Source organism: Zingiber officinale, chromosome 3B (genome assembly GCF_018446385.1).
Source record: "Zingiber officinale cultivar Zhangliang chromosome 3B, Zo_v1.1, whole genome shotgun sequence".
Lineage (NCBI taxonomy): Eukaryota > Viridiplantae > Streptophyta > Magnoliopsida > Zingiberales > Zingiberaceae > Zingiber > Zingiber officinale.
Genome location: NC_055991.1, coordinates 97694008 through 97711767, shown reverse-complemented (window position 1 = coordinate 97711767; position 17760 = coordinate 97694008). Strand labels below are relative to the sequence as shown.

The following is a 17760-nucleotide window of genomic DNA, read 5'->3' as shown; positions in this document are numbered from 1 at the left end:
TTTTTCTTTGATCTGTGCATATTGTTGGTACATATGTTATGGAGGGGGATATGTATAGGATCTAGGTTGTTATACCATAGAGGACCAGTATACCCTAGATCCGTGGATTTGACTTACTGATACTGTGGTATCCATATTATATATATATGGATTTTTCTATGCTGATAAGGATATTGTCATGCTTAGTGTCATGCATCATGATTGCATGCTGTGCGATAGTCGACTCCATTATTGTTGAGCACATCGCCAGTTACATGGATCTGCACACACCACCACTCATGGGTTAGTGGTCGATTCAGGTAGTGTGTGTTGCAGCAGGGACTTTGTTTGGCTACGTTGGTCCGCTCATGGGTAGTGTGACAAAACGTGTTAGCCGGCAGGGATTCCTCCCCGTCATCGTGTACCGGGAGTTGAGAGCATTGCGCTCCCCCATTTATGATTTGGGGTAGGAGGATAGGTGTACTCCGACAGCATCCCGTCCACTCGGTCACTCATCAGGAGCAGCGACGACAGAGTGCACGGTTGTCACAGCCCTATGGTTGACTGGCGTCAGGGGTGACCAGGACACATCATTGGCATCATATGCATTGATGCATTTATTTCTTGTGATTGTGCTTGTCGCATTTATTTGCTGCATTTGGTTGGATGCATATGTTTGACATGCATACAGGATTTAGGGCACTTTCGGTTTGACGACCCTTTTGTCTGGATAGGAGTTCCCGGTGAGTACAGCTTCCTCAATTATTTTTCAGTTTTACATATTCCCTATATATGATTAGGAAGCTGTATTCCATGTTTGTTGCTGTTAGATATATCTTACTACTCATGTCCATTGGTATTCGCTGAGTTGTTGAACTCACCCCCGTTGACACTATCTTTTTCAGGTACCAGGTTATTTATGGTGTCGCTTGGAGCATCCTGGCTGCCGGTCCCTACATCACATCAGAAGATATGTCTACGCGTTTATGTACTTTTACTTCGGTATTTATAATTGGTGTATTTAGCTTTGTGTTCCGATTTTATTTCTGGAATTGTTATATTGTTGTGTGGTGTAAGCCTAGCCGGCTAGCAGTGATTTATTTGGTTTTGTATGGGCTAGTATTTTATGTTTTTCAGCTGTATTGGTTTTGATTTCAGCCGAGTGGGCTGTTTAAAATATATATAACTGCGTGGTTGTTGTTATACTTGTCCAGCCGTGTAGGCTGAGATTATTAACTGCGTGGTTGTGTATATATTCCAGCCGCATGTGGCTGATGTATATTATGTCTGTAGGAATGCTTCAGATTGTCACCCGTACAGGGGAGGTGCTGCCGAAATTTCTTCGAACAGGGACTTCCTCGGGGCGTGACACAATGTAAGTTAGGTTTCTAATTAGCATGAACCAGTCGCACAATTATGTCAGAAAATGAAGTCCAATAGAAAGCACTCTGATCCTAAGGGAAAAGTTACAAAGAAATTCACAGAAAATAAAAAAAGCTATAAGGGCAATCACCTGCCACACATCAACTGGTTTCAGAAGCCAAGCTGTCCACCAGTCCCAGGGCTTCAGGGGCCCCAGGGTGTAATGAATTACTTTGAGTTCCTTTTCATCAACCATCCACTGCACAGAAAGCACAAGTCATCTCATGCTAAAACAGGGTGCATTTAAAAATGCCAATTAGAAGCTAACATGAAATGCAAGTTGACAATATATTGCAATTTTAAAGGTCACCAATTATCAATCAAAAGCTTGCTAAACACAAGGTTTTGAAGAACGTACCAGTTCTTATGTACATTAAAGTAAAATATGGGTCTGATCTGGTGACGTGTGAATTACAAAGCAAAAGTCAAGCAAATATGGAGCACTCGGAATTCCAAGATCTGTTTGTAGATAACGTCTAGAAGACTGTTAATTAGGAGAGCAAGGCAGCATATATTGCCATACTGAACCTTTATAAAACTTACTGCACTACTGATGATCAGAATTTTATTAGGTGAAACTTAATTCCTTTGCCAAGTTTTCGCACTCTCCCACTTTCCAAGCCCACTCCAATAAAACACTCACTTCTAAAACATCTGCAATAATTATGGATATTAGTTTCACTAGTCAGGTACTATTCCTCATTTGCGGGAAAGAAGATGAATCGTGACCGTGATCAGACAAATTCAGATGCCTAAACAAGAAAGGGGCTCCATCAAAAATGGATTAATCGGCACCAAAAATCCTTAACTCATTACCAAGTATGTACTTTAAAACAATTCAAATATCAGACATTTGCATCTCTTCCCTACAATAAATGCTTTCTCATCTTTCCAAAGATTGCAACATAGTTGAATTTGAGTAGAAATTTTATGTATACAAATATACATTCTTTGTTTGCAAAAAAATTTTAAAAAAACCATTGAATACAGAGGGAGGGGTTCACCAATCAATATGGAGGGAGGAGGGATCATCAACAAGGGCAAAATGCAAAACTATGCCCACATACAAGGATGGATGATGGAGGCCACATGAACAAGATCAACAGGGCTCACAAGTGACAAAGGGCAAAAGGGGACTTGTTGGAAGGGTAGAGGGTTGCAAATGTAGCTCACATATGGGTGAGGTAAAATGACTTCCAAATCAACTATGTATAAGATACCCCTTAACTCTAGCAGTAATCCAAAACTAATAATCCAAGATCATTGAAATTCAATTTGTTAGTTTATCAATTTGGTTTCAATTTGTAAAGTAGGTAAAAAAAATTATTTAAGCCTATAAAAACACTAAAACTAAATCAAACCACTAAGGTTTTTATAATATGCATATGTATGTATATAGATAAATTCGTATTACATGTTACACAGTTGAAATTCATATTTAAAATCATTTAAAATTTCAAAGTTGTCTAAATTGAGTAAAAATTTATAGTTTATTATATTTCTTTCCACAAAGAATTAAAGTCATTTTTCAGTTCAAAAAAAGGTTTAGCATCTCATGTATGTATTTATTATTCGATTAATGATCTTTTCCTTTTTGATGAGTTTTGCAAAGTGACCTTTTATGTTGCATCAATTGGTATCGAAATTGAATTCCTAATTTGGTATCCATATGAGTTTCCCAATTCCCTCTAGCACTTGTTTTATTTCCTTGCAATTTCTTCATCTAAGCTGAGTTCGTGTGGATACTACCCCTCAATCGATCTCACATCCTCATTAGAAGTTCCTGAGCCACAGAAGTCGAGTAGAGAAAAGATTTATCTTCCCTACCTCTCAAAGCCCTTCGCACCATCATCCTGGCCAAATAAAGTCCTCTGCCAATCGTCTGCATGCCCACTACTAATTGGCCTCAAGCTCAAGGTCAACCTCCCTCCTCACATTCACATCACTTGCACCCTTATTTGTAGTGCCCCACAAGTTAAGCCACCCCACTGCTTCTCCCAACCTCTCGACTTCACTGACATCATACGTGCAACACATTTTTGCAACCTCATTGCCAATTGAGCCTTATGTGGATGCATCAGCGTCCACTAGTGACAGAGCAACTTATTGATCAGCCCTTTCCATGACCCAGCGCTTTGCACCAAGCTTCCATCCACAAACCCATGCACCAAAGCAGGAAATCCCACTATAGCAGTCCCTAGCTAAGTCTCACGAACTGTGCACACCACACTGCCACCGTCGCTGCTCACGACACCCCCGAACCCAGTACACTATCTTTTTCCTTTCGTTTCATTACATATAAAACTGAAGGCCCAATGTATACATATCCCAAATTGGAAGTAAATTTAACTAAGTTCAAATAAAAGGGCAGCCCGGTGCACCAAGCTTCCGCCATGCGTGGTCCCGGGGAAGGATCCATTGTACGCAACCTTACCTGCTTTTTGCAAGAGGCTGTTTCTAGGATTTGAACACGTGACCTTTTGGTTACAAAGCAGCAACTTTACCGTTGCGCCAAGGCTCCCCTTCTGCCAAGGCTCTAAGGAATACATTACAATAAGAAACTAGGATATGCCCATTTTTCATATATTTAATTACTATAATTTATTTGAATTTATTAATAAATATTAAATATGTTTTGAACTTTAAAATTTAAAAATGAGCCTTCAGAGATGGAACTTTGAACTTGTGTCAAATTCAGAATGAGAGTTTTGAGATAGCTTTACTCAAATTTTACTTGGATTTAGAGTTTGATTGAATAAGTTATGGTTGAACCAAAGCTAAACCAAGTTAATTTCAGTTCAATTCAAGGGAAGAATTAGGTTAAACCTTGGTTTGAGGTACTTGGAGTTAGCAGATCCCCTTCTATACCATGTGATTTCCCCTCCTCGTCCACACACAAACACCTTCTTCTTCCCTCCTTCATTCATTTTTTCCCATTATGAACCTCAAACTAGAGTTCCACTTATTATTCTTCTCTTTACAAAATCTAGCTGTATCCCTAACCCACTCTGTGATAGTTGCCCTCTTCAAGATTCAGCAGCCACTTTCTAGTGATATGACTAAAAGGAAGGACCCATCTCTTCAAGGATACGTAAGACATTGTTAGTCCTTATTTTCTTTGTGTTGATAGTTTCAAGGGTGACCTTGCATCCTAACATGTAAATAAGGACTTTTGGGGCTGATCTATATGTTTTATTGGGGTTAAAAAGGTCTTTTGATTCGAGGGCAACTACAAAAGGAGGAATTTGGTGCTTCTAGAGGGAATATACTTGTCGCTAGTAAGTTTCAATTCAACATAGAGTCAACTAAAGAGATTATGTTATGTTGCTGAGATAGAATTGCAACTTGGTAATTTGGGCAAACTTTGGGCCGAGCCAAGGTCTAAGCAAGTTTTTTAAGACACTTAAAAGATGGGCATTAGTCTTTGTAACTACATTTTGGAATGTCAGACTTGTAACATATCCGCAGGGTCTCTAATTGGGTGTTTTCCCAACTTGCTAATGCTGCTCTAAACATGTTTGGAGGTGAAATAAAGGAATTTTTGTGTAAGGAAAACTAATAGACTTCTAAGGTGGGGGATACTGTACAGGTCACTGGACCACCTATAGTTAGAATTATGATGTTCCAAGCTCATTGGAAGGCTCAAACATTTGTTGTGTGATGCATGTTCGCATCATTGTTTTTACTGAGATAGTGTCCCTGTGATGGAGGACACTATATAAGACTCACGCGTTATCTGGTAGATGTCAGCCATCATTCTTAGTAAATGGTCCCTACAATGAAGGGCACTTTGTGCAACTCTTACATTACTTGGTGAGCTCCAACCATTTTTCTGAGGTGGTCCCTGTGATAGAGGGAACTTTGTGTGATTCATGCTGCATGGTGTGCTCCGACAATTTAACTTTATGCATTTTTAGACCTTCGGTCATGTAATTGGAGGTTATATTTATTCTACCATGGTGTAGATGCTGACTGTGTGCATGTTGTATTGGATGGAGCACAAGTATGTGGTGCAGTATATGGAAGGCATATATCATCCTATTGGCTGACATTTGTTAATCTATGCTCTCTTTAGAGTGATACTTATATTTAGTTACATATGAAAATCTGAATTGCATGTCATTTGATACTCTGCATGGCTGCCTCATTCTATACTTACTGTATTTGCATTGTATTTATTTTGGCCACGGGACTAATGTGGTATATTTATGTTGTCACACCCATTTTTGTGCCCTCAGATTCTCAGACAAGGAGTAGCAAGTCCATAGTTCTGCTCAGAGGTGGTCTCATGGTGCCAATAAAGACCAGGAACCAAACTCCATAGGACTTGATGCTTTTGCTGTTGGACTTACTTTAAATTGGATTTCACAACTTTATGTTCAATATTTTAGTTGTGTTATTATGGATTTGTTGTATGACTTGGTACTTGATTTACTACTTTATAATGCATGGTAATTTGATATTGTGACACAAATGTTAGATTCATGTATTGCGTGTTTTGTGTTTTAGGATCGCATGGTAAATTCTTTGTTGTAGTTGACTACTGTGGGTTGTGCTATTGTGAAGAATAGAAGATTTTGGATTGACGTCAATTGTGACATTGTGTACATCTTATATGATGAAATTATATCTACTAAGGAAAGATATAGCAGAACGTCATCTCTTGAAATTAACCAAGTCCAGTTGTGCATCTGGATGAATCATCCCCTAACAAACGGGAAGGTGTCTGATGCATGAAAATATCTCACAACACGTTGGATTTAGCTAAAGCCTTAGTGAACTCGACATTAATTTATTAGGTAATTTAGGCCAACAGAATAATTGATTTATAGGTAAGACAATAGTTATAATACGCTAATGGTCAAATCCCTCCTTCCTTGCGCACAGAAAAATTGTAGAAAGTAAATCCATTAAAAAAAAATTCCATAATTTAAAGATTAAGAACCCAGCTTTAAGAGGAAAATATCCAATGATAAATCTAAATTTAAAGAAAACATTTACTTTTCCTTAACTCAAAGAAACTTATAATTAAACCACAAACTTCAACCCTAATATCCAATTATAAAACTAAATTTTAAAAAATCATCCAAACTATTTACTTTTTATAAACTTGACGAGCCTTACAATTGAATCATAAAATACAACCTTAGAAGACCACTATGATAATTTGATTATAGAAAAATCCTCTATTGACTTAGACCTAGAAGTTCCTACCAATTTGACTTTAAAGACTACTTTGATATCTTGACCAGAGAAAAAGATAATTAACTGTACAACTTTGATTCTTGCTTACCATGGATATCTCATCCACGAGGCCTTAGAATGTGCTGCATCAAATGTTCGTCTCTTGTCATGTTTGTTGATATTAATTACAATATAACATGTCTTTAATTTTTGTATAACTCATTAATTGTAAGCTCACCTTCCATAATTTCCTAATCCTCTCTCTAATAAATATATCTCATCCTTCTCAATTAAAGTACACCACACTATACCATAGACACTGCTTAATCAATAAACCTAATATCCTTAATTGCTTTCATGAGAAAGTAGATTTTTCATCTAAACTATGATAGAGAAATCTTCCTTGCTGACTAAATTCATTATCATCTACAAATAACTTGTCGCCAGTGTCAATCCATACATTATGAAACATCGGTGCAAGATCTAATAATTTGAGTTCTAATATCACTTGTTAGAATCACAATTGTCTTTAATAGCACTAGATACAGTTGGGGACCACTCTAGCATTGTATGTTAGAATACAAAATAACATGATGAAACACAAGCCCAATGGAATCTTTGTCTTTAGAAGTAGAAAAGCACCAAAAAAAAATCAAGAGCCATTTAACAAAGTTTTTCCAATGCAAGGAATAAGATGTTGAGCCATTTAACAAAGTTAACCCATAGTTATCAAATAGATTCAAAGCCTATAATATATAAGTAAAAAATGCAATTAAAAAATGAAAATAACTTTCGTACCCTCCCTTAACTATTGAAATATAGTAAAGTGGAAAACCTCACTCCTAGATTTCCCCAAGCATGAAAAGGCTCTACGAGAAGAACCCCCTCTTCTCTAAAACAATAAGGTCTCACAAACTCCAAACACACCGTAGGTATCTCCTATTCTTCAAAATGCTCCATTAGGGTGATAATTTGCAAACTTAATTATCCCCACGCAAAATCATGCTAAAAACCACTCAAAAGTCCAAAAATAGATTTTGTTTGACACTTGGAATAGTTGGATATGTTAGACACAACCATGACCCAACATGGGAAATCCATAACCATCAATTGCTTCATTACCAACAAGATTGGCAATGGCTCCTAGACTACGAAAGTAACCTAAGTGTGCTCGGTGCACAACATATCTGTTAGAAAGCATCTTGGAAAGCTTCAATACCTTTAAGACTATGAATTAAGAAGAGAATGTAGTTTATTTCTGCACAATCCTATATATTGTTGAACCCAACACAGAGAATTCAAAACCATCAATTGTTGCATTACCAACAAGATTGGCAATGACCCCAAATCATTTTGGACCATGGAAGTAACCTAGGAGTGACCGAAGCTCACCATATCAATAAGAAACATCAAGGAAATCTTCAATACCTTCAAGACAATGGTCAAAGAAGGGCATGTCCAGATATAAAAGGCATTAATATTATAACCTTCCAACTAAAGACACCATGTAGGAATATATTTATCGCTATCACATCAGTTGAGATATTAGTTACTTGATGCTAGGTAATAAAGGTAGCAAAAGATACCTAAATCAATAAGGATAAGGGGAGACTAATTAGGAAGTGAAAAAACATCACTACAAGTGTGTGTAACCTAAGAAAAACAAGTAACCTTTCTTCATTCTCTCAAGATAATAATAGTAGAAGACAACTTTATGGAATGTAGTGGTGATAAAAGCATGCAAGAATGTAAAAAAGGGGTAGTCTGGTGCACGAAGCTCCCGCCATGCAGGGTCCCGGGGAAGGATCCATTGTACGTAGCCTTACGCTGTTTTTTGCAAGAGGTTGTTTCTAGGATTCGAACCCGTGATAAAAGCATGCAAGAATGTAAATTTGTACAATTAGTTTCATTTGTACTAGTAACTCACCTTATTTGCCAGCATGTAAAGACCAACATCTGCATTATAGAGGGTTGATAACCTTTCCATTTCAGGTACAGGTCTAGTTTTCATGGCATCATTTGACAAATCTGGCTCAAAAAGATGTGCATTGGGGAAGTCAGAATAATATGTATTCAGAAAACCTTGATCTCCTGCAGAAATTTAAGAAAAATTATTGAGATGACAAGATTCGGAAGAAAAAAATAGGGCAAAAATCAAAAGGATGCCCCTATTATCAAAATCGTCAAAAGGGCGCCCCATTTTCAAAAAAAAAAAGACAAAAGGGCATGCCACCATATTTCACATACCAAAGTTATCCTTATTCATATTGTTGTAGCAACTTTGGTGTAGATGCTACAATGTGTAGCAGCCATGACATAGCTACTTGATCAAAAATATATACATAGAGCACTTTTAGATAACAAGAATTATTACCAACTTTGTTAAAAATACTCAAACTTGATCAAAATCATTTGAATATGATCAAATTCACTATAAAAATGTTGTACCAACTTGGCTACTACAACAATACTAGCTGATTAATCGTTGTTCCAACAGATTTATGGTGAATTTGACCATGTTGAAGCAATTTTGATCAAGTTTGAGCAATTTTGACCAAGTTAGTATTTTTTTATATATAAAATCTATGTATAGATTTTTTTGAATAAGTTGAATTAATTTATTTTACAAGTTGTGGCAGCTACATAGTGGTTGTGAATAAGGGTAACTTCAATATGAGAAATATGGTAGGGCACCCTTTCTATTTATTTTCTTTATTATTATTTAAAAAAAAAAAAAGTGGCGCCCCTTTTAACGATTCTGATAATTAGGGGCGCCCTTTTGATTTTTGCCCAAAAAAATATAACTAGATGCTTGAGATTTCTAGTCATTCTTGAATTTATATTTTCAAGCTCAATCAAAAACGTGCAATATTACATGGTTAAAAACCTTCTATAGAAGCTAAATATTCATTTATTGTTAACATCGCTCTAAAATTTAAAAGTTGTAAAAGAAATTAGTGTAGAAATTAACCTCCAGTATATGAATATAAAGTAGTTACTTTGCTCATCATATCTGTGAAAATGGATTCAGAAGGCTCCACAACCATCACACCAGAGTTTAATCTTTCAGAATGTTTCAAGTTTGCACAAAACTTTCTACACTTGAATAGATCGTCAATACTCTTTATCACAATTGTATCAGCATCAAGATAAACAACTGGAAAAGAATAAGATTAGCTTAATAAATCCACTTTAAGGGAAATGGATGAAAAGCAACGAACAGTTTATAAGATAGTTAAAAAAATTACCTTTTCTATAGTTTGTCATATTGAATATCTTAAGTTTTGTGTACACTCCCCAAAACCTCTTCGGCCTCACACTATTTGGATTAGCCAATAAACTTATATGCTGAACAATCCAACCATCAGCCTACATTTAATCTAAAAATGATAAGTGAGCACCCAACACAAATCCAACAAATTAAAAGGGAGAAAAGATGCAGATATATGATAGTAATTATTGAATCATAATAAAGAATCCCGGCCACAAGATATACAAATTCAACAACAAAAAATTAACCATTGACAAATTACCAATATCAACCACAGAAGGAGAATTTTGACCAGCTATGTATAGTGACAAATTTTTTTCAAGCTCTCAGCATGATCACATGCAAAATCATTATGTTCCCTTGGCAACTTTGACAAAAAACTTTAATTAAAAATCTTTGGTTTTCACCAATTAGATTTGTAGCGTATGCAATATGGCACAGGTAAATTAAGACTTAACATGGACCCATCTTCTCATTGCCAAGATTTAACTGACATCTGTGTTGTAATTAACTAAATTCTAACCAATACTATTTAGTATATATCTCAATGTATGCATTTTTTCATATTCCATAAGTTAACACATTAACAATGATAAAGAATAGCATCCTATCAGTACATATTCGGTGAAACCGTCAGAAATCAGCAGGAACTGATCAACCATGATTTCACTTGCTAGGTGGAACAGAAAATATAGTATTGTTGTCATGCAGCAAAAGGGACAATCAAAAGTCACAAAAAGAATTTATTAAACCAAAAGATGAATGGGTAAGAGAGATTAAGTCTTCTTTTATAAATGCCAGCCATGGCCCCTTCACCTAAAACTGGACACTAAATATTCTTCTCCTAAAATAACTTGGATGAACTTAGTAATAAACAACCTATACTGTTACAACAATTTTCTCTTAAAACCAAAGTAATCAAAATTAATATTTTACCACTTCAAATCTAATTACAAAAAAAAAATACTAAGTATTGCATTATTCTCCCTCACCAAAAAGATCTCAACTTAACTCCATCAACTAAGAAGACTTCAAATCTTGATCAAGCTTCCAATGTCGTGTATAGGTGTACGAGTGGATGGTCAAGAGGCACACTTAAGGAAGCTAACTTTGGCTTTTTTATTTTTGTTGGATTTCAAAGAATATTATGTTACTATCTAACAAAGTTCATCTTCTATGAACCAAGTATCATCCAATTTAGGAGTTCCTTTTAATGGCCTAAGTATCTCCCAGTGGGTCTAATGGCAGTAAAAGAAGGTTAAAAATAAATAAATTTGACAATAGAGATTTCAACTTTTGGAAGATGTAGATTAAAGTTACTTCTACCAGATACAATAATTGCAGATTCGATTGACAGCATCACTAACTATCACTAACTCCTTGGTCTATAATAGGAGAGGGTGCTACCATATTGTGCATGCCTAATTGGTGTATGTTTTGAGCAATACAATTCTACTTGTTGTGGTCATGGGCATAGGCACTCTTCTTCTTATGCCTCTCTCTCACTGTGATCGCTTTTTCTCTTTGCACTTTATGCTCATTATTTTCCCAGGATAAAGGAGCAATTTTTTTCTTGCATAGAGAAGCTTCATAATATTGAGGATCCTCAACAAGATTTCCTCACTAAGATAAATGGACATCTTGCATTTCAATATTGAAACATTCTATGATTTTGATATGTCAGATCAACAATTAATAGGACTATAGGAGTCCACTTTATAGTTTTACATTCTGATGAAAATAACTTACTTATGTAAAAGAGCAATAACAAAGAATTGTAGCCCACTCTGATGCTAAAAAAAATTATAAAGCTATGAGAACTTGTGAGATGATGTGGATCACGTCCTTATTAGCACATCTTGAGTTTTCACATACTTAAAAAACAAATATGTGTAGCAACAATCAAGCTATTAATCACATTCCAAGCACTCCAGTATATGGTGCTGTTAATTGCCATTTCATTTGAAAGGTTACTATGTCCAAGTATATCAACATGTCATACACTTCTTTGAAGAATAGATTAATTATATTTTACAAAGTCACTTAGTAGGACCTGAATTATGTTATTAAATCACAAGTTAGGCATGATAGACACCTACCCTCCAATTTGATATTTTACAAAGTCACTTGGTAAGTTATGTTATTATATGGCAAGTTAAGCATGATAGACATCAACACTCCAGTTTGAAGAGGAGTTTTGGAAATAATGAGTAAAGGAAGGTCTAAGGCTGAATAAGCCCCCATGATTTACCCCTTCCGGTGTGTGGGGTCGTCGTGGAGGAGCTGCGGGGACGCTAAGGTGATGGCTTCACCTTTTGCCACTAGACAAATGAGACATACTAATCTAGTTCATGAATGAAACACACTAATATAGAATTGCCTAATGTTAATTATGATAATAATATATACACTCAGAATCTTCGAAAATTATCACATTCCAATAGTCAAAAGTACATCTTGCAAAGCCTTCCCGATAAATCACTTGCAGCAGAGAAGAACGCAAATCTCTTTGAGACGGTAGCTACAAAATTTGAACCTAAATCATCTCAGCAAGGAAGAAAATTAGGGAAAACTTACACGGAGTAGCTTCTCAGCATAGTCGGAGACGCCGTCTGAGACAAGAGCAACCATGTCTTTTGTGGATCCTGTATCCCTGATCGACTTTCCAAGAACACGAACTCCGAGGAGAAATTCGTCCCCGTAGAGGAGGGTGACATAAGCGTCGTCAGTCTTGGATTGCCCGCAATTCACAGCACTGAGAATCGCCAAAACTACGACCCAGAAACCTAACCTCGACACCAACGACTTCATCCTAGTAAGTAGCAAGCAAAGGGAAAAGATCAAATCAGATCAAGTACTAAAATCGACTCTGGCAAATCAGTAGTGAGAAGAAAGAGGGAAATTTTGTTCACCCGAACAGCAAGGGAGAGGTTGACTAAGGAACACAAAATCGATGGCGGCAGCAGCGGGGAGTTCCTTAGCGGCAAGCAGCGGAAGGAAATCACAGACGGTGGAAGCTTGGGGAACGGACGGGCTGTCGGAAGGCAGAAGCCGGAGGCCCAGGAGGAGGACGCGATGGAACGGATGCTGCCCGAGACTCACATCCGTTCGTTCATCGATGGGAAGACAGATCTGAACCTGGACGGCTTTTTTTTCCTGTTTTTAGTCGTTCTTGCTTGATGCACGCCACCGAATCATCCGGGATCAGATCTTCTGGACCACTTATCCTGGTCTCTCCCTGGACCACATATGTTATATACGATCCCTCTCACGTTCATATGTAGTATACGATCCCTCTCACGTGCAAAACGCTTGCACGCGCCCACGCACAGAAGCCCTAGCGTCACCTCCTCTCCCCCAACCTCCAGCGTCGCCTGCGGCCTCCCTCCAACGTCATCTCCCTCCAGCGACCTCCCGCCGGCATCGCCTCCCTCCCGTGGCCTCCAGCGTCCGCCCCCGACCTCCTTCCCACGACCTCCAGCGGCCCCCTCCCGCGACCTCCCTCCCGCGGCCTCCAGCGACCTCCCACGACCTCCAGCGGCCCCCTCCTGCGACCTCCCTCCAGCGCCCTCCAGCGACCTCCGCGGCCTCCCTCCTCCCGCGATCTCCAGCGGCCCCCTCCCGCGACCTCCCTCTCGCGCCCTCCGCGGCCTCCCTCCTCCCGACATCTCCAGCAGCCCCCTCCCGCGACCTCCCTCTCGCGACCTCTAGCAACCTCCAGCGGCCTCCCTCCCTGGCACCGTGTGGAAGAAAGCGAGAACCTTTTAGGTTGTTGCTTCTGCCATTTCACCAGTGTAATTAGGTAATCGTGGTTGAAAATTTTCTCATTTATTGCTACAATTTCGATTCCTTTTTTCATTTGATCTCCCGGTTTCTGATTCCTCCTGATGGTGTTAGATGTCCCTTTAATCTTTTTTGTGCAACTGAGAAATTTTTGTGCAACTAAGAAATGAAAAGATCTTAAATTTTTTCTGTTGGAAATTGTTGGAAAATTGAGGACGACAAGGTCCGTAACTGGTTGTCTCTTCTTCAAGGCACCATTCATTGCATTTTTCTGTTTTCTCCCTTTCTAACGGAGATGAAACTATAGCTTACAACTTAGTGAATCATTTGGTATCCTAATTCAACAATCACATTTAAATTGTTACATAACTTTCTTATTGTAATAAAACAATTAGGCTATGTTTTTAATCATGACTATACCTGCTAGAAATTGTACCTTTGAGACAACTCCTAATCCTTCACACAAACGGCTTAACTGTATTGCTTATTTCAACATTCAATCACATCTTGTATTGTACCGATGACTTCCTCTTTGTTATATACCTTTACTGCAGTGTCTTCTACTTAACTGTGTAAGACCGAATTCTGCCCTGGATTTCTTTTCCTGAAGACCGACTAAAAAACCACTTTGTCGTCATGTACAACTTGTGCTCCATCTATTCTATGAATAGCTTCAAAGATTTTCTCAATATCATTAGAAAGAGTTTTCTATGGTATATAGTTTGAAAAACACTAGGGTTATTTACTTTTGGTCTCATCAATTTTATTCTGTTCGATATTTTCACTTTAAAGAATTTTGTTTTGGCTCTAATGAGAAACGTTGAGTCGACTGAATGTTACTAATTATGGAATGCAGTAGGCAAATAGATAACAAAAACAATTACATTTTGTTCTGCTAGAATTATTACTTGTTTGCATTCTCTGATTTTTTTTTTTGTGAATGTAAATGTAGATTAGTTTCGAAGAGTCAGCTTCCAATGTTACCACAGAAGAGGCCACATCCTGACTCCAAATCTAAACCTCCACCACTCCCGGAAGCTGAACAAAAAATCTACACATCGATCAAGAGCAAACAAAGCATGGGGATTTGGACAGCGGACATCAAAAGAGAAACAGGTCTTCCTAACACTGTTGTCACCAAGGCCCTCAAGTCACTGCAGAACAAAAACCTTATAAAAGATGTCGTCAATGTTCACAACAGAGCTAAAAAGATGTTCATGGCTGTGGAGTTTGAACCATCAAGGGAAATATCTGGTGGTTCATGGTACACCGATGGAAAACTCGATACGGAGCTCATCAATGCTTTGAAGAGAGTTTGCTTGAGGTACATTGCGGAGCACAAAGTCACAACAATGGAAGAAATATCAAGGTCCATAGAGGCCTCAAGAGTGCTGAACGTGCCATGTAGCATGCAGCAGTTGCTTGAGATCGTTCGTACATTGGTTCTCGACAAAGAGATTGAGGAATTTAGGAGCAAGGGAGCAGGAGAATTTGCGCGTGTGCCATCAGGTAAGACTTGCTATAGGATCTCAAGGGGAAAAGTGGGAACTGAAGCTGGTTACTTGGCTTCAGTTCCTTGCGGAGTGTGCCCGAGAATAAGCGAATGCACACCTGATGGGGTTATATCGCCCAAGACATGTGTGTACTACAATAAATGGCTCAATCTGGACTTCTAGATGTTCCCTGTCATTCAAACTTCCTTTCCTTAGGGTCGCAATGACTCCAGAAAGCAGCAGCTGAGGATTTTTTTTTTTTGTTCTATTTGCCAACTAGATATTAACTTAGCTTGTAATTATCGTTTATTTTGCAACAAGTTAAGATCTTCTTGTCAGTTATGATCAATCAATGGAAGAAAAAGTGAGCACAAATCAAGAAGGTAAGTCCTCTCATTCACATGGTTTGATGGGGCCATCTGAACGAACTGTGATGGATTGGTCCCCGATGATCGTCTGGTAAAATGGATGTTGAAGACTCTGAGAATGGCACTATTTTGTGCGTCGAAGTTGAGCAATGATCAATCTTCATGATCTGTTTGGTCGAGTCAATTGATAAAAAAGAGTGACAGTAACTAACCTAGGCAATTCTACAGGACTCGAGCAAATCTTTCAACTCTATAAGAATAAGAGCTACAATGTTATATTTACAATTATAATGCACCATTTACAAATTTGCTTGTTACTAAGATGCAGTTTCTATGATACAAAATGGATGAGGAAATTAGATTTGAAAAGAGAATCGATGAGAGTGTGACAACAACTTGCCACAAGGAAGAAACTCATAGGTCAAGCCGTGCCGGTTATCAATCTCTCTTGTTGGTCCAGTTTCTTTATTTTGAGAACGCCTACAAGGACTTGCAATCCGAAGAAGGCACGCAGAATGTATGCTGCTGTAGCAGGCATCTGCATTCAGAAACTTGTTTAGAAGGATGGAAGAAAATAAATCAGCAAAGTCGCTTGTAAAAGTTGGAGTGATCAAAGCTAATACCCGAAGGCAATTGAAATGCAACATTGTCGCAAGGTTTACTAAGCTTCCCGCTGCAATAGCCTGTCATTGGCACATTGGGATTTCAGTGTAAGCCCAGACACAGCGAGATATAAAAATGAGAATTAACATGAGGCAACGAGATATAAAAATGCAATATCAAAACATTATGGTTACCAATTTTTCAATTATTTGAGCCAATTTTTCCACTCGACCAGCTTGTCTGAACAAGTTGGGGAATGCACTTGACTGTCTGTCCCATCTTTTCCTGATGTCCTATGAAAGTAAACATGTAATTAGCTCAACTGTTAAATTCATGCCCAAGTATGCACCAATGAATTCTAAGATAATACTGAAACAAGATTCTATACTTCTGAAAACAATCAGTTTGCAGTACCTTTTCCTATCAACACCTAACTGATCTAATTGCCTTATCCGGTTTATCTTTATTCCTGGAACATATTCCATTGTGAGTACCTGCAACAGAATTACATATATTGTTTGATTGACAAAACCAACTTAATAGGCCTCTATGAAATTTAATGTGCTCAAAGAAATTAGGAAGTACGATATGAACCTGCGGCGTGGTGTATTCCCAGTATATATTAGGCACCTTCACGTAATCCATGTCCTTGAAGTTTTTAGAAAATTTTTCAGCATTTGCTGCTTCTTTAGTGTAATCTATTTCCTAAGAAAGCATGCAAGACATATAAGCAAGTCTCTCAAACAATATGATATTTAGCGCAAAGAGTCAAGAGTCATAGAAAGAGAAGCAGCTCGTAATTTGCATCGATGAACTATTAGGCAATGTCCAACAAATGCTGAGTGCTGGTCCAAGCATTAATTTGCTCCTTTGTTTCACTATTTGATACAATTCCAGTGAATATTTGGCAGCTTGTGGAGTTGCAAATCATATCATGCTGGATCAACTAGGATCATGCTTATCCAATTTAAGGAAATGGAATTGTGAAGAACATTGTTCCAAAGAAAAAAAAAAGATAAGGCCCAACACACGAAACTCCCACTAACATGAGGTCTTAGTATATGGTAGAAATCCTTTATCCAATGGAACTCGCATGGAAAAGAAATGGTGTCCGGCACACCTTATTAAATGCTAAGTCAATCACACCAACAGTGAACTAACTCTGTACACTTGTACACCATAGAATGCCCGAGTTATTGACAGTCATATGATTAAGCACTTGTTGAATACCACAAGCCAAATAATCATTGTAATACCCTAATACAGAAAAAGAAGGAAAATGTGATCATGGAGCAGGAAGACAATGAAAAGCAGATATATATTTTCACATTCCTCTCATGCTTGATCTGTTTTTGTAAATTGACCTCCAACTTTTCAAAATTGTCATTTTCCTCCTAGCTAGAGTTTATGAAGCATTTTCAGTTTATCTCCCAAGCTTAAAGTAAAAGTAAGTCAATTAAATTTCAGATCCACATGACAGCCATGTGGTGGCCACATAATGACATAAGGCAGAAACTAAATCAATTTTTAAAGGTACAAGGGTAAGGGACATTACCTAAAGTGATTTTGCAAATATCAAAAAGAAGAGAAGAAAGAGGTGAAGTTTTCATCAAAAATATAATTTTACTCATTAAACTTAATACAAAATTGCAAAAAC

At 37.7% G+C, this 17760-nt stretch overlaps 3 protein-coding genes and 1 long non-coding RNA gene across 4 annotated transcripts in view; 2 read left to right on the top strand and 2 right to left on the bottom strand.

Moving 5' to 3' along the window:
• LOC121967152 (inositol phosphorylceramide glucuronosyltransferase 1-like) overlaps nucleotides 1–13007 on the bottom strand; it is a 28841-nt gene extending 15834 nt beyond the window's left edge. Inside the window, exons 1-6 of the mRNA XM_042517203.1 lie at nucleotides 12769–13007; nucleotides 12434–12668; nucleotides 9834–9954; nucleotides 9557–9742; nucleotides 8513–8676; nucleotides 1493–1600 (exon numbers count right to left, since the gene is read on the bottom strand). Coding sequence (XP_042373137.1) covers nucleotides 1493–1600; nucleotides 8513–8676; nucleotides 9557–9742; nucleotides 9834–9954; nucleotides 12434–12667 — 813 coding nt within the window. The 5' untranslated portion in view covers nucleotide 12668; nucleotides 12769–13007. The remainder of the gene's footprint in view (nucleotides 1–1492; nucleotides 1601–8512; nucleotides 8677–9556; nucleotides 9743–9833; nucleotides 9955–12433; nucleotides 12669–12768) is intronic.
• LOC122055051 (putative uncharacterized protein ENSP00000383309) lies at nucleotides 12810–13658 on the top strand. The gene is made up of 2 exons (XM_042616451.1): nucleotides 12810–12962; nucleotides 13023–13658. Exons 1-2 carry the CDS (start codon nucleotides 12810–12812, stop codon nucleotides 13656–13658), a joined length of 789 nt encoding a protein of 262 aa, XP_042472385.1.
• LOC121967151 (probable DNA-directed RNA polymerase III subunit RPC6) lies at nucleotides 13145–15470 on the top strand. Its single transcript, XM_042517202.1, has 2 exons — nucleotides 13145–13658; nucleotides 14592–15470. Exon 2 carries the CDS (start codon nucleotides 14617–14619, stop codon nucleotides 15313–15315), a length of 699 nt encoding a protein of 232 aa, XP_042373136.1. The 5' UTR covers nucleotides 13145–13658; nucleotides 14592–14616; the 3' UTR covers nucleotides 15316–15470.
• A 1079-nt stretch (nucleotides 15471–16549) lies between these two features.
• LOC121968461 lies at nucleotides 16550–16846 on the bottom strand. The gene is made up of 2 exons (XR_006108156.1): nucleotides 16698–16846; nucleotides 16550–16597 (listed from the first exon to the last, which is right to left on the bottom strand). It is a non-coding gene; the product is annotated as an uncharacterized LOC121968461 (long non-coding RNA).
• Between the last annotated feature and the right edge of the window lie 914 nt (nucleotides 16847–17760).

Coding starts and splice junctions, on each gene's coding strand:
- LOC122055051 (XM_042616451.1), top strand. CDS start 12,810: ATGGCGGCAGCAGCGGGGAGTTCCTTAGCGGCAAGCAGCGGAAGGAAA. Junction 12,963..13,022: donor GCTGCCCGAGACTCACATCC/GTTCGTTCATCG, acceptor TCCTGTTTTTAG/TCGTTCTTGCTTGATGCACG.
- LOC121967151 (XM_042517202.1), top strand. CDS start 14,617: ATGTTACCACAGAAGAGGCCACATCCTGACTCCAAATCTAAACCTCCA.